Raw genomic sequence first — 13,436 nt, 5'->3', positions numbered from 1 at the left:
CATCTGGAAGGACCTTAGGGCTCTATAGGGGCCATCTGGAAGGGCTCTACAGGGGCCATCTGGAAGGACCGTATGGTCTGGAAGGGCTCTATAGGGGGCCATCTGGAAGGACCGTATGGGGCCATCTGGAAGGGCCGTAGGGGGCCATCTGGAAGGACCTTAGGGCTCTATAGGGGGCCATCTGGAAGGACCTTATGGTTCTATAGGGGCCATCTGGAAGGGCTCTACAGGGGCCATCTGGAAGGACCGTATGGTTCTATAGGGGCCATCTGGAAGGACCATAGGGCTCTATAGGGGCCATCTGGAAGGGCTCTATAGGGGCCATCTGAGGGGGCCATAGGACCAGTCTCAGTGTTTGACATAGCCATCTGGAAGTTTGATCCATCTGGAAGGAGCTGCTTGTCATCTGGAAGGGCTCTATAGGTGGCCATCTGGAAGGGCTGATTGATCTGGAATATTGCTCCCATCTGGAGCCACCATCTGAAGATGAACCAGCAGGTGGACACTGGAAGGAAACTGTCGGGGGCCATCTGAAACCCTCCACATATGTGACTGACCTAGTGGACATCTGGTTAGTGTGACTGACCAGTGGACAGGTTAGTGTGATCTGAAGGGCCTAGGTGGACCTGGAGGGCTTAGTGTGACTGACCATCTGGACAGGTTGGTGGCCATCTGGACCAGTGGACAGGTTAGTCTGACTGACCAGTGGACAGGTTAGTGTGACTTACCAGTGGACAGGGCTCTATAGGGGCCATCTGGAAGGACCATAGGGCTCTATAGGGGCCATCTGGAAGGGCTCTATAGGGGCCATCTGGAAGTGGACTGACCATCTGGACAGGTTAGGGGCCATCTGACCAGTGGACCATAGGTTAGTGTGACTGACCAGTGGACAGGTTAGTGTGATCTGACCAGTGGCCATAGGTTAGTGTGTCTGGAAGACTGACCAGTGGACCAGGTTATAGTGTGACTGACCTAGTGGACTGGAAGGTTAGTGTGGCCATCTGGTGACTGACCAGTGGACAGGCTATATGTTTGACCACTCTGTGGACATTATTAGTGTGACTGACCCCTGGACAGGTTAGTGTGACTGACCAGTGGACAGGTTAGTGTGACTGACCCAGTGGACAGGTTAGTGTGACTGACCAGTGGACAGGTTAGTGTGACTGACCAGTGGACAGGTTAGTGTGACTGACCAGTGGACAGGTTAGTGTGACTGACCAGTGGACAGGTTAGTGTGACTGACCAGTGGACAGGTTAGTGTGACTGGACAGGTTAGTGTGACTGACCAGTGGACAGGTTAGTGTGTCTGGTGACTGACCAGTGGACAGGTTAGTGTGACTGACCAGTGGACAGGTTAGTGTGACTGACCAGTGGACAGGTTAGTGTGACTGACCAGTGGACAGGTTAGTGTGACTGACCAGTGGACAGGTTAGTGTGACTGACCAGTGGACAGGTTAGTGTGACTGACCAGTGGACAGGTTAGTGTGACTGACCAGTGGACAGGTTAGTGTGACTGACCAGTGGACAGGTTAGTGTGACTGACCAGTGGACAGGTTAGTGTGACTGACCAGTGGACAGGTTAGTGTGACTGACCAGTGGACAGGTTAGTGTGACTGACCAGTGGACAGGACCCAGTGGACAGGTTAATGTGACTGACCAGTGGACAGGTTAGTGTGACTGACCAGTGGACAGGTTAGTGTGACTGACCAGTGGACAGGTTAGTGTGACTGACCAGTGGACAGGTTAGTGTGACTGACCAGTGGACAGGTTAGTGTGACTGACCAGTGGACAGGTTAGTGTGACTGACCAGTGGACAGGTTAGTGTGACTGACCAGTGGACAGGTTAGTGTGACTGACCAGTGGACAGGTTAGTGTGTGTTCTGTCTGTTCTGTCCCAGGTGATAGTGTCTGTTCTGTCTGTACTGTTCCAGGTGATAGTGTCTGTTCTGTTCCAGGTGATAGTGTCTGTTCTGTTCCAGGTGACAGTGTCTGTCCTGTTCCAGGTGCTAGTGTCTGTTCTGTTCTAGGTGACAGTGTCTGTCCTGTTCCAGGTGCTAGTGTCTGTCCTGTTCCAGGTGATAGTGTCTGTTCTGTTCCAGGTGATAGTGTCTGTCCTGTTCCAGGTGATAGTGTCTGTTCTGTTCCAGGTGATAGTGTCTGTTCTGTTCCAGGTGATAGTGTCTGTTCTGTTCCAGGTGATAGTGTCTGTTCTGTCTGTCCTGTTCCAGGTGATAGTGTCTGTCCTGTTCCAGGTGATAGTGTCTGTTCTGTCTGTTCTGTTCCAGGTGATAGTGTCTGTCCTGTTCCAGGTGATAGTGTCTGTCCTGTTCCAGGTGCTAGTGTCTGTCCTGTTCCAGGTGCTAGTGTCTGTCCTGTTCCAGGTGATAGTGTCTGTTCTGTTCCAGGTGATAGTGTCTGTTCTGTGTGTTGATCCACAGGTGACAGTGTCTGTTCTGTCCCAGGTGATAGTGTCTGTTCTGTCTGTCCTGTTCCAGGTGATAGTGTCTGTCCTGTTCCAGGTGATAGTGTCTGTTCTGTTCCAGGTGATAGTGTCTGTTCTGTCTGTCCTGTTCCAGGTGATAGTGTCTGTCCTGTTCCAGGTGCTAGTGTCTGTCCTGTTCCAGGTGCTAGTGTCTGTCCTGTTCCAGGTGATAGTGTCTGTTCTGTTCCAGGTGATAGTGTCTGTTCTGTGTGTTGTTCCAGGTGACAGTGTCTGTTCTGTCTGTTGATCCACAGGTGACAGTGTCTGTCCTGTTCCAGGTGATAGTGTCTGTTCTGTTCCAGGTGATAGTGTCTGTTCTGTCTGTACTGTTCCAGGTGATAGTGTCTGTCCTGTTCCAGGTAATGGTGTCTGTTCTGTTCCAGGTGATAGTGTCTGTTCTGTCTGTACTGTTCCAGGTGATAGTGTCTGTTCTGTTCCAGGTGATAGTGTCTGTTCTGTTCCAGGTGACAGTGTCTGTTCTGTGTGTTGATCCACAGGTGACAGTGTCTGTTCTGTGTGTTGATCCACAGGTGACAGCGTCTGTCCTGTTCCAGGTGACAGTGTCTGTTCTGTGTGTTGATCCACAGGTGACAGCGTCTGTTCTGTGTGTTGATCCACAGGTGACAGCGTCTGTTCTGTGTGTTGATCCACAGGTGACAGCGTCTGTTCTGTGTGTTGATCCACAGGTGATAGTGTCTGTCCTGTTCCAGGTGATAGTGTCTGTTCTGTTTGTTGATCCACAGGTGACAGCGTCTGTTCTGTGTGTTGATCCACAGGTGATAGTGTCTGTTCTGTTCCAGGTGATAGTGTATGTTCTGTTCCAGGTGATAGTGTCTGTTCTGTCTGTACTGTTCCAGGTGATAGTGTCTGTTCTGTTCCAGGTGATAGTGTCTGTTCTGTTCCAGGTGACAGGGTAGCTGGGATGTAGACCGAGCTGAGGAAGTATATGTCCCGGGTCTTCAAAGACCAGCTGGTGTATCCTCTGATAGCCTCAGCCAGAGAAGGTACTGGGATGTAGATATACAGTACTGGGATGTAGATATATAGTACTGGGATGTAGATATATAGTACTGGGATGTATATATACAGTACTGTTATTAAATATATAGTACTAGGATGTAGATATATAGTACTGGGATGTAGATATATAGTACTGGGATGTAGATATACAGTACTGGGATGTAGATATATAGTACTGGGATGTAGATATATAGTACTGGGATGTAGATATATAGTACTGTTATTAAATATATAGTACTAGGATGTAGATATATAGTACTGTTATTAAATATATAGTACTGGGATGTAGATATACAGTACTGTTATTAAATATATAGTACTAGGATGTAGATATATAGTACTGGGATGTAGATATATAGTACTGGGATGTAGATATACAGTACTGTTATTAAATATATAGTACTGGGATGTAGATATATAGTACTGGGATGTAGATATACAGTACTGGGATGTAGATATATAGTACTGGGATGTAGATATACAGTACTGTTATTAAATATATAGTACTAGGATGTAGATATATAGTACTGGGATGTAGATATACAGTACTGGGATGTAGATATATAGTACTGGGATGTAGATATATAGTACTGGGATGTAGATATACAGTACTGTTATTAAATATATAGTACTAGGATGTAGATATATAGTACTGGGATGTAGATATACAGTACTGGGATGTAGATATATAGTACTGGGATGTAGATATACAGTACTGTTATTAAATATATAGTACTAGGATGTAGATATATAGTACTGGGATGTAGATATACAGTACTGTTATTAAATATATAGTACTGTTATTAAATATAGTACTAGGATGTAGATATATAGTACTGTTATTCAATATATAGTACTGGGATGTAGATATATAGTACTGTTATTAAATATATAGTACTGGGATGTAGATATATAGTACTGGGATGTAGATATATAGTACTAGGATGTAGATATATAGTACTGTTATTAAATATATAGTACTGGGATGTAGATATATAGTACTGGGATGTAGATATATAGTACTGTTATTAAATATATAGTACTAGGATGTAGATATATAGTACTGTTATTAAATATATAGTACTGGGATGTAGATATATAGTACTGTTATTAAATATATAGTACTGGGATGTAGATATATAGTACTGTTATTAAATATATAGTACTGGGATGTAGATATATAGTACTGTTATTAAATATATAGTACTAGGATGTAGATATATAGTACTGTTATTAAATAAATAGTACTGGGATGTAGATATATAGTACTGCTATTAAATAAATAGTACTGGGAGGTAGATACAGTGGGGAGAACAAGTATTTGATACACTGCTGATTTTTCAGGTTTTCCTACACACAAAGCCTGTAGAGGTCTGTAATTTTTATCATAGGTTCACTTCAACTGTGAGAGACGGAATCTAAAACAAAAATTCAGAAAATCACATTGTATGATTTTTAAGTAATTAATTAGCATTAAAAAATTACAGACCTCTACATGCTTTAAGTAGGAACACCTGCAAAATCGGCAGTGTATCAAATACTTGTTCTCCCCACTGTATGTAGTACTGTTATTAAGTAATAAATGGTACTGATAAGTTTATATGTAGTGCTGTTACTAAGAAATAAATAGTACTGTGAAGTATATATGTAGTACTGTTACTAAGAAATAAATAGTACTGTGAAGTATATATGTAGTACTGTTACTAAGAAATAAATAGTACTGTGAAGTATATATGTAGTACTGTTACTAAGAAATAAATAGTACTGTGAGGTAGATATGTAGTACTGTTATTAAGTAATTAATAGTACTGTGAAGTATATATATAGTACTGTTACTAAGAAATAAATAGTACTGTGAAGTATATATATAGTACTGTTACTAAGAAATAAATAGTACTGTGAAGTATATATGTAGTACTGTTACTAAGAAATAAATGGTACTGTGAAGTAGATATGTAGTACTGTTATTAAGTAATTAATAGTACTGTGAAGTAGATATGTAGTACGGTTACTAAGTAATAAATAGTACTGGGAGGTAGATATGTAGTACTGTTATTAAGAAGGAAATATCTGGAAATATGACATTGGTCTCAGATCTCACTGCATTTAAAATCATTGAATAGCAAATGTTAATGACCAATGTGTCCAATCCATTACTCCCTGTCTCCCCCTGTTGTCTGGTGGTGGTATAACAGCCATGGTCCTGCCAGCAGTGTGGTAACTCTGTCTCCCCCTGTTGTCTGGTGGTGGTATAACAGCCATGGCCCTGCCAGCAGTGTTTGGCCTGCCAGTCCTTCCTCCAGAGCTGTTACTGAGGGTGCTGAGACTGCTGGATGTCTCCTCGCTCCTGGCCCTCTCCTCGGTCAACAGACACCTTCACCAAACCACCACAGACCCGGCCCTCTGGAGACACCTCTACCGCAGAGACTTCCGAGGTAGGACAAACGCACACACACACAAACACACACACGGATATATTTATAAACACACATAAAAGACAGGAGGTTTCTTGTCTGTCTGGAGGGTCTCTGGTCTGTCTGGAGGGTCTCTGGTCTGTCTGGAGGGTCTCTGGTCTGTCTGGAGGGTCTCTGGTCTGTCTGGAGGTCTGTCTGGAGGGTCTCTGGTCTGTCTGGAGGCCTGTCTGGAGGGTCTCTGGTCTGTCTGGAGGGTCTCTGGTCTGTCTGGAGGGTCTCTGGTCTGTCTGGAGGGTCTCTGGTCTGTCTGGAGGGTCTCTGGTCTGTCTGGAGGTCTCTGGTCTGTCTGGAGGGTCTCTGGTCTGTCTGGAGGTCTCTGGTCTGTCTGGAGGGTCTCTGGTCTGTCTGGAGGGCTCTCTGGTCTGTCTGGAGGGTCTCTGGTCTGTCTGGAGGGTCTCTGGTCTGTCTGGAGGGTCTCTGGTCTGTCTGGAGGCCTGTCTGGAGGCCTGTCTGGAGGGTCTCTGGTCTGGAGGGTCTCTGGTCTGTCTGGAGGGTCTCTGGTCTGTCTGGAGGTCTCTGGTCTGTCTGGAGGGTCTCTGGTCTGTCTGGAGGGTCTCTGGCCTGTCTGGAGGGTCTCTGGCCTGTCTGGAGGTCTGTCTGGAGGGTCTCTGGTCTGTCTGGAGGGTCTCTGGTCTGTCTGGAGGGTCTCTGGCCTGTCTGGAGGGTCTCTGGCCTGTCTGGAGGTCTGTCTGGAGGGTCTCTGGCCTGTCTGGAGGGTCTCTGGCCTGTCTGGAGGTCTCTGGCCTGTCTGGAGGTCTCTGGCCTGTCTGGAGGGTCTCTGGCCTGTCTGGAGGGTCTCTGGCCTGTCTGGAGGTCTATCTGGAGGGTCTCTGGCCTGTCTGGAGGGTCTCTCTCTCCAGAGTGTCTGTTAAATGACGTGTCGGTGTCTGTATTAAAGATATGTTGCTAACCATGTGTATGTGACAAATAAAATTAGATTTTATTTATAGATATGTTAGATTGTACATGTCAGAGTACAACTAGGTCTGTTCTCCTGAGACGTGTCTGTATTATAGAGATGTTAGTTATTGAGTGTATATTGATTGATTATATTGATTGATTGCATATTGTGTGATGGAGATTATTTGACTGTTGCAGACGGGCAAGACCACAGCAGAGACACTCAGTGGAGAGAGGTGAGTCAGGTCCCAGTATTCTATATATTGACTGTTGCAGACTGATAAGACCACAGCAGAGACACTCAGTGGAGAGAGGTGAGTCAGGTCCCAGTATTCTATATATTGACTGTTGCAGACTGATAAGACCACAGCAGAGACACTCAGTGGAGAGAGGTGAGTCAGGTCCCAGTATTCTATATATTGACTGTTGCAGACTGATAAGACCACAGCAGAGACACTCAGTGGAGAGAGGTGAGTCAGGTCCCAGTATTCTATATATTGACTGTTGCAGACTGATAAGACCACAGCAGAGACACTCAGTGGAGAGAGGTGAGTCAGGTCCCAGTATTTAATATATATACTCTGTTGCAGACTGATGAGACCACAGCAGAGACACTCAGTGGAGAGAGGTGAGTCAGGTCCCAGTATTCTATATATTGACTGTTGCAGACTGATTAGACCACAGCAGAGACACTCAGTGGAGAGAGGTGAGTCAGGTCCCAGTATTCTATATATTGACTGTTGCAGACTGATAAGACCACAGCAGAGACACTCAGTGGAGAGAGGTGAGTCAGGTCCCAGTATTCTACATATTGACTGTTGCAGACTGATAAGACCACAGCAGAGACACTCAGTGGAGAGAGGTGAGTCAGGTCCCAGTATTCTATATATTGACTGTTGCAGACTGATAAGACCACAGCAGAGACACTCAGTGGAGAGAGGTGAGTCAGGTCCCAGTATTCTATATATTGACTGTTGCAGACTGATAAGACCACAGCAGAGACAGAGACACTCAGTGGAGAGAGGTGAGTCAGGTCCCAGTATTCTATATATTGACTGTTGCAGACTGATGAGACCACAGCAGAGACACTCAGTGGAGAGAGGTGAGTCAGGTCCCAGTATTCTATATATTGACTGTGCAGACTGATAAGACCACAGCAGAGACACTCAGTGGAGAGAGGTGAGTCAGGTCCCAGTATTCTATATATTGACTGTTGCAGACTGATAAGACCACAGCAGAGACACTCAGTGGAGAGAGGTGAGTCAGGTCCCAGTATTCTATATATTGACTGTTGCAGACTGATAAGACCACAGCAGAGACACTCAGTGGAGAGAGGTGAGTCAGGTCCCAGTATTCTATATATTGACTGTTGCAGACTGATAAGACCACAGCAGAGACACTCAGTGGAGAGAGGTGAGTCAGGTCCCAGTATTCTATATATTGACTGTTGCAGACTGATAAGACCACAGCAGAGACACTCAGTGGAGAGAGGTGAGTCAGGTCCCAGTATTCTATATATTGACTGTGCAGACTGATAAGACCACAGCAGAGACAGAGACACTCAGTGGAGAGAGGTGAGTCAGGTCCCAGTATTCTATATATTGACTGTTGCAGACTGATAAGACCACAGCAGAGACACTCAGTGGAGAGAGGTGAGTCAGGTCCCAGTATTCTATATATTGACTGTGCAGACTGATAAGACCACAGCAGAGACAGAGACACTCAGTGGAGAGAGGTGAGTCAGGTCCCAGTATTCTATATATTGACTGTTGCAGACTGATAAGACCACAGCAGAGACACTCAGTGGAGAGAGGTGAGTCAGGTCCCAGTATTCTATATATTGACTGTTGCAGACTGATAAGACCACAGCAGAGACACTCAGTGGAGAGAGGTGAGTCAGGTCCCAGTATTCTATATATTGACTGTTGCAGACTGATAAGACCACAGCAGAGACAGAGACACTCAGTGGAGAGAGGTGAGTCAGGTCCCAGTATTCTATATATTGACTGTGCAGACTGAGACAGAGACACTCAGTGGAGAGAGGTGAGTCAGGTCCCAGTATTCTATATATTGACTGTTGCAGACTGATAAGACCACAGCAGAGACACTCAGTGGAGAGAGGTGAGTCAGGTCCCAGTATTCTATATATTGACTGTTGCAGACTGATAAGACCACAGCAGAGACACTCAGTGGAGAGAGGTGAGTCAGGTCCCAGTATTCTATATATTGACTGTTGCAGACTGATAAGACCACAGCAGAGACACTCAGTGGAGAGAGGTGAGTCAGGTCCCAGTATTCTATATATTGACTGTTGCAGACTGATAAGACCACAGCAGAGACACTATGAGTCAGGTCCCAGTATTCTATATAAAACCCCAGTTGCAGACTGATAAGACCACAGCAGAGACAGAGACACTCAGTGGAGAGAGGTGAGTCAGGTCCCAGTATTCTATATATTGACTGTTGCAGACTGATAAGACCACAGCAGAGACACTCAGTGGAGAGAGGTGAGTCAGGTCCCAGTATTCTATATATTGACTGTTGCAGACTGATAAGACCACAGCAGAGACACACTCAGTGGAGAGAGGTGAGTCAGGTCCCAGTATTCTATATATCTGACTGTTGCAGACTGAAAGACCACAGCAGAGAATAAAACACTCAGTGACATGAATAAAAACCCAGCTACATATTGACTGTGCAGACTGAAAACCACAGCAGAGACACTCAGTGGAGAGAGGTGAGTCAAACCCCAGTATTCTATATATTGACTGTTGCAGACTGATAAGACCACAGCAGCTACAGATCTGACATGAGTAAAAGTCAGGTCCCAGTATAAAACTACAATTGACTGTTGCAGACTGATCTGACAGACCACAGCAGAGACACTCAGTGGAGAGAGGTGAGTCAAACCCAGTATTCTATAATCTGACTGATAAGACCATAAAACAGAGACACTCAGTGGAATAAAACCCAGGTCCCAATCTGACTTGAATAAAGACCACAGCTAGACACTCAGTGGAGAGAAGTCAGGTCCCAGTATTCTATAATTGACTGTTGCAGATGATAAGACCACAGCAGAGACACTCAGTGGAGAGAGGTGAATCAAACCCCAGTATTCTATATATTGACAATCTGACATGAATAAACCCCCAGCTACAATCTGACATGAATAAAACCCAGCTACAATCTGACATGAATAAAACCCCAGCTACAATCTGACATGAATAAAACCCCAGCTACAATCTGACATGAATAAAACCCCAGCTACAATCTGACATGAATAAAACCCCAGCTACAATCTGACATGAATAAAACCCCAGCTACAATCTGACATGAATAAACCCCAGCTACAATCTGACATGAATAAAACCCCAGCTACAATCTGACATGAATAAAACCCCAGCTACAATCTGACATGAATAAAACCCCAGCTACAATCTGACATGAATAAAACCCCAGCTACAATCTGACATGAATAAAACCCCAGCTACAATCTGACATGAATAAAACCCCAGCTACAATCTGACATGAATAAAACCCCAGCTACAATCTGACATGAATAAAACCCCAGCTACAATCTGACATGAATAAAACCCCAGCTACAATCTGACATGAATAAAATAAAACCCCAGCTACAATCTGACATGAATAAAACCCCAGCTACAATCTGACATGAATAAAACCCCAGCTACAATCTGACATGAATAAAACCCCAGCTACAATCTGACATGAATAAAACCCCAGCTACAATCTGACATGAATAAAACCCCAGCTACAATCTGACATGAATAAAACCCCAGCTACAATCTGACATAAATAAAACCCCAGCTACAATCTGACATGAATAAAACCCCAGCTACAATCTGACGTGAATAAAACCCCCAGCTACAATCTGACATGAATAAAACCCCAGCTACAATCTGACATGAATAAAACCCCAGCTACAATCTGACATGAATAAAACCCCAGCTACAATCTGACATGAATAAAACCCCAGCTACAATCTGACATGAATAAAACCCCAGCTACAATCTGACATGAATAAAACCCCAGCTACAATCTGACATGAATAAAACCCCAGCTACAATCTGACATGAATAAAACCCCAGCTACAATCTGACATGAATAAACCCCAGCTACAATCTGACATGAATAAAACCCCAGCTACAATCTGACATGAATAAAACCCCAGCTACAATCTGACATGAATAAAACCCCAGCTACAATCTGACCTGAATAAAACCCCCAGCTACAATCTGACATGAATAAAACCCCAGCTACAATCTGACATGAATAAACCCCCAGCTACAATCTGACATGAATAAAACCCCAGCTACAATCTGACCTGAATAAAACCCCAGCTACAATCTGACATAAATAAACCCACAGCTACAATCTGACATGAATAAACCCCCAGCTACAATCTGACATGAATAAACCCCCAGCTACAATCTGACATGAATAAACCCCAGCTACAATCTGACATGAATAAAACCCCAGCTACAATCTGACATGAATAAAACCCCAGCTACAATCTGACATGAATAAACCCCAGCTACAATCTGACATGAATAAAACCCCAGCTACAATCTGACATGAATAAAACCCCAGCTACAATCTGACATGAATAAAACCACAGCTACAATCTGACATGAATAATGAATAAAACCCCAGCTACAATCTGACATGAATAAAACCCCAGCTACAATCTGACATGAATAAAACCCCAGCTACAATCTGACATGAATAAAACCCCAGCTACAATCTGACATGAATAAACCCCAGCTACAATCTGACATGAATAAAACCCCAGCTACAATCTGACATGAATAAAACCCCAGCTACAATCTGACATGAATAAAACCCCAGCTACAATCTGACATGAATAAACCCCAGCTACAATCTGACATGAATAAAACCCCAGCTACAATCTGACATGAATAAAACCCCAGCTACAATCTGACATGAATAAAACCCCAGCTACAATCTGACATGAATAAAACCCCAGCTACAATCTGACATGAATAAAACCCCAGCTACAATCTGACATGAATAATAAAACCCCAGCTACAATCTGACATGAATAAAACCCCAGCTACAATCTGACATGAATAAAACCCCAGCTACAATCTGACATGAATAAAACCCCAGCTACAATCTGACATGAATAAACCCCAGCTACAATCTGACATGAATAAAACCCCAGCTACAATCTGACATGAATAAAACCCCAGCTACAATCTGACATGAATAAACCCCCAGCTACAATCTGACATGAATAAAACCCCAACTACAATCTGATATGAATAAAACCCCAGCTACAATCTGACATGAATAAACCCCCAGCTACAATCTGACATGAATAAAACCCCCAGCTACAATCTGACATGAATAAAACCCCAGCTACAATCTGACATGAATAAAACCCCAGCTACAATCTGACATGAATAAAACCCCAGCTACAATCTGACATGAATAAACCCCAGCTACAATCTGACATGAATAAAACCCCAGCTACAATCTGACATGAATAAAACCCCAGCTACAATCTGACATGAATAAAACCCCAGCTACAATCTGACATGAATAAAACCCCAGCTACAATCTGACATGAATAAAACCCCAGCTACAATCTGACATGAATAAAACCCCAGCTACAATCTGACATGAATAAAACCCCAGCTACAATCTGACATGAATAAAACCCCAGCTACAATCTGACATGAATAAACCCCAGCTACAATCTGACATGAATAAAACCCCAGCTACAGTCTGACATGAATAAAACCCCAGCTACAATCTGACATGAATAAACCCCAGCTACAATCTGACATGAATAAAACCCCAGCTACAATCTGAATAAACATCACTGAAACCCCAGCTACAATCTGACATGAATAAAACCCCAGCTACAATCTGACATGAATAAAACCCCAGCTACAATCTGACATGAATAAAACCCCAGCTACAATCTGACATGAATAAAACCCCAGCTACAATCTGACCTGAATAAAACCCCAGCTACAATCTGACATGAATAAAACCCCAGCTACAATCTGACATGAATAAAACCCCAGCTACAATCTGACATGAATAAAACCCCAGCTACAATCTGACATGAATAAAACCCCAGCTACAATCTGACATGAATAAAACCCCAGCTACAATCTGACATGAATAAAACCCCAGCTACAATCTGACATGAATAAAATAAACCCCCAGCTACAATCTGACATGAATAAAATAAAACCCCAGCTACAATCTGACATGAATAAAACCCCAGCTACAATCTGACATGAATAAAACCCCAGCTACAATCTGACCTGAATAAAACCCCAGCTACAATCTGACATGAATAAAATAAAACCCCAGCTACAATCTGACATGAATAAAACCCCAGCTACAATCTGATATGAATAAAACCCCAGCTACAATCTGACCTGAATAAAACCCCAGCTACAATCTGACATGAATAAAACCCCAGCTACAATCTGACATGAATAAAACCCCAGCTACAATCTGACCTGAATAAAACCCCAGCTACAATCTGACATGAATAA

General features: G+C 43.7%; 1 protein-coding gene across 1 annotated transcript in view; it reads left to right on the top strand.

Moving 5' to 3' along the window:
• Positions 1-3,426: 3,426 nt before the first annotated feature.
• The window catches only part of LOC127918133 (F-box only protein 7-like), a 28,171-nt gene continuing 18,161 nt past the window's right edge, over positions 3,427-13,436 (top strand). Inside the window, exons 1-3 of the mRNA XM_052501362.1 lie at positions 3,427-3,486; positions 5,761-5,937; positions 7,075-7,112. Coding sequence (XP_052357322.1) covers positions 3,429-3,486; positions 5,761-5,937; positions 7,075-7,112 — 273 coding nt within the window. The 5' untranslated portion in view covers positions 3,427-3,428. The remainder of the gene's footprint in view (positions 3,487-5,760; positions 5,938-7,074; positions 7,113-13,436) is intronic.

This window comes from Oncorhynchus keta, unplaced genomic scaffold (genome assembly GCF_023373465.1).
Source record: "Oncorhynchus keta strain PuntledgeMale-10-30-2019 unplaced genomic scaffold, Oket_V2 Un_contig_1335_pilon_pilon, whole genome shotgun sequence".
In the NCBI taxonomy this organism is placed as follows: domain Eukaryota; kingdom Metazoa; phylum Chordata; class Actinopteri; order Salmoniformes; family Salmonidae; genus Oncorhynchus; species Oncorhynchus keta.
This window is presented reverse-complemented; position numbering and strand designations above follow the sequence as displayed.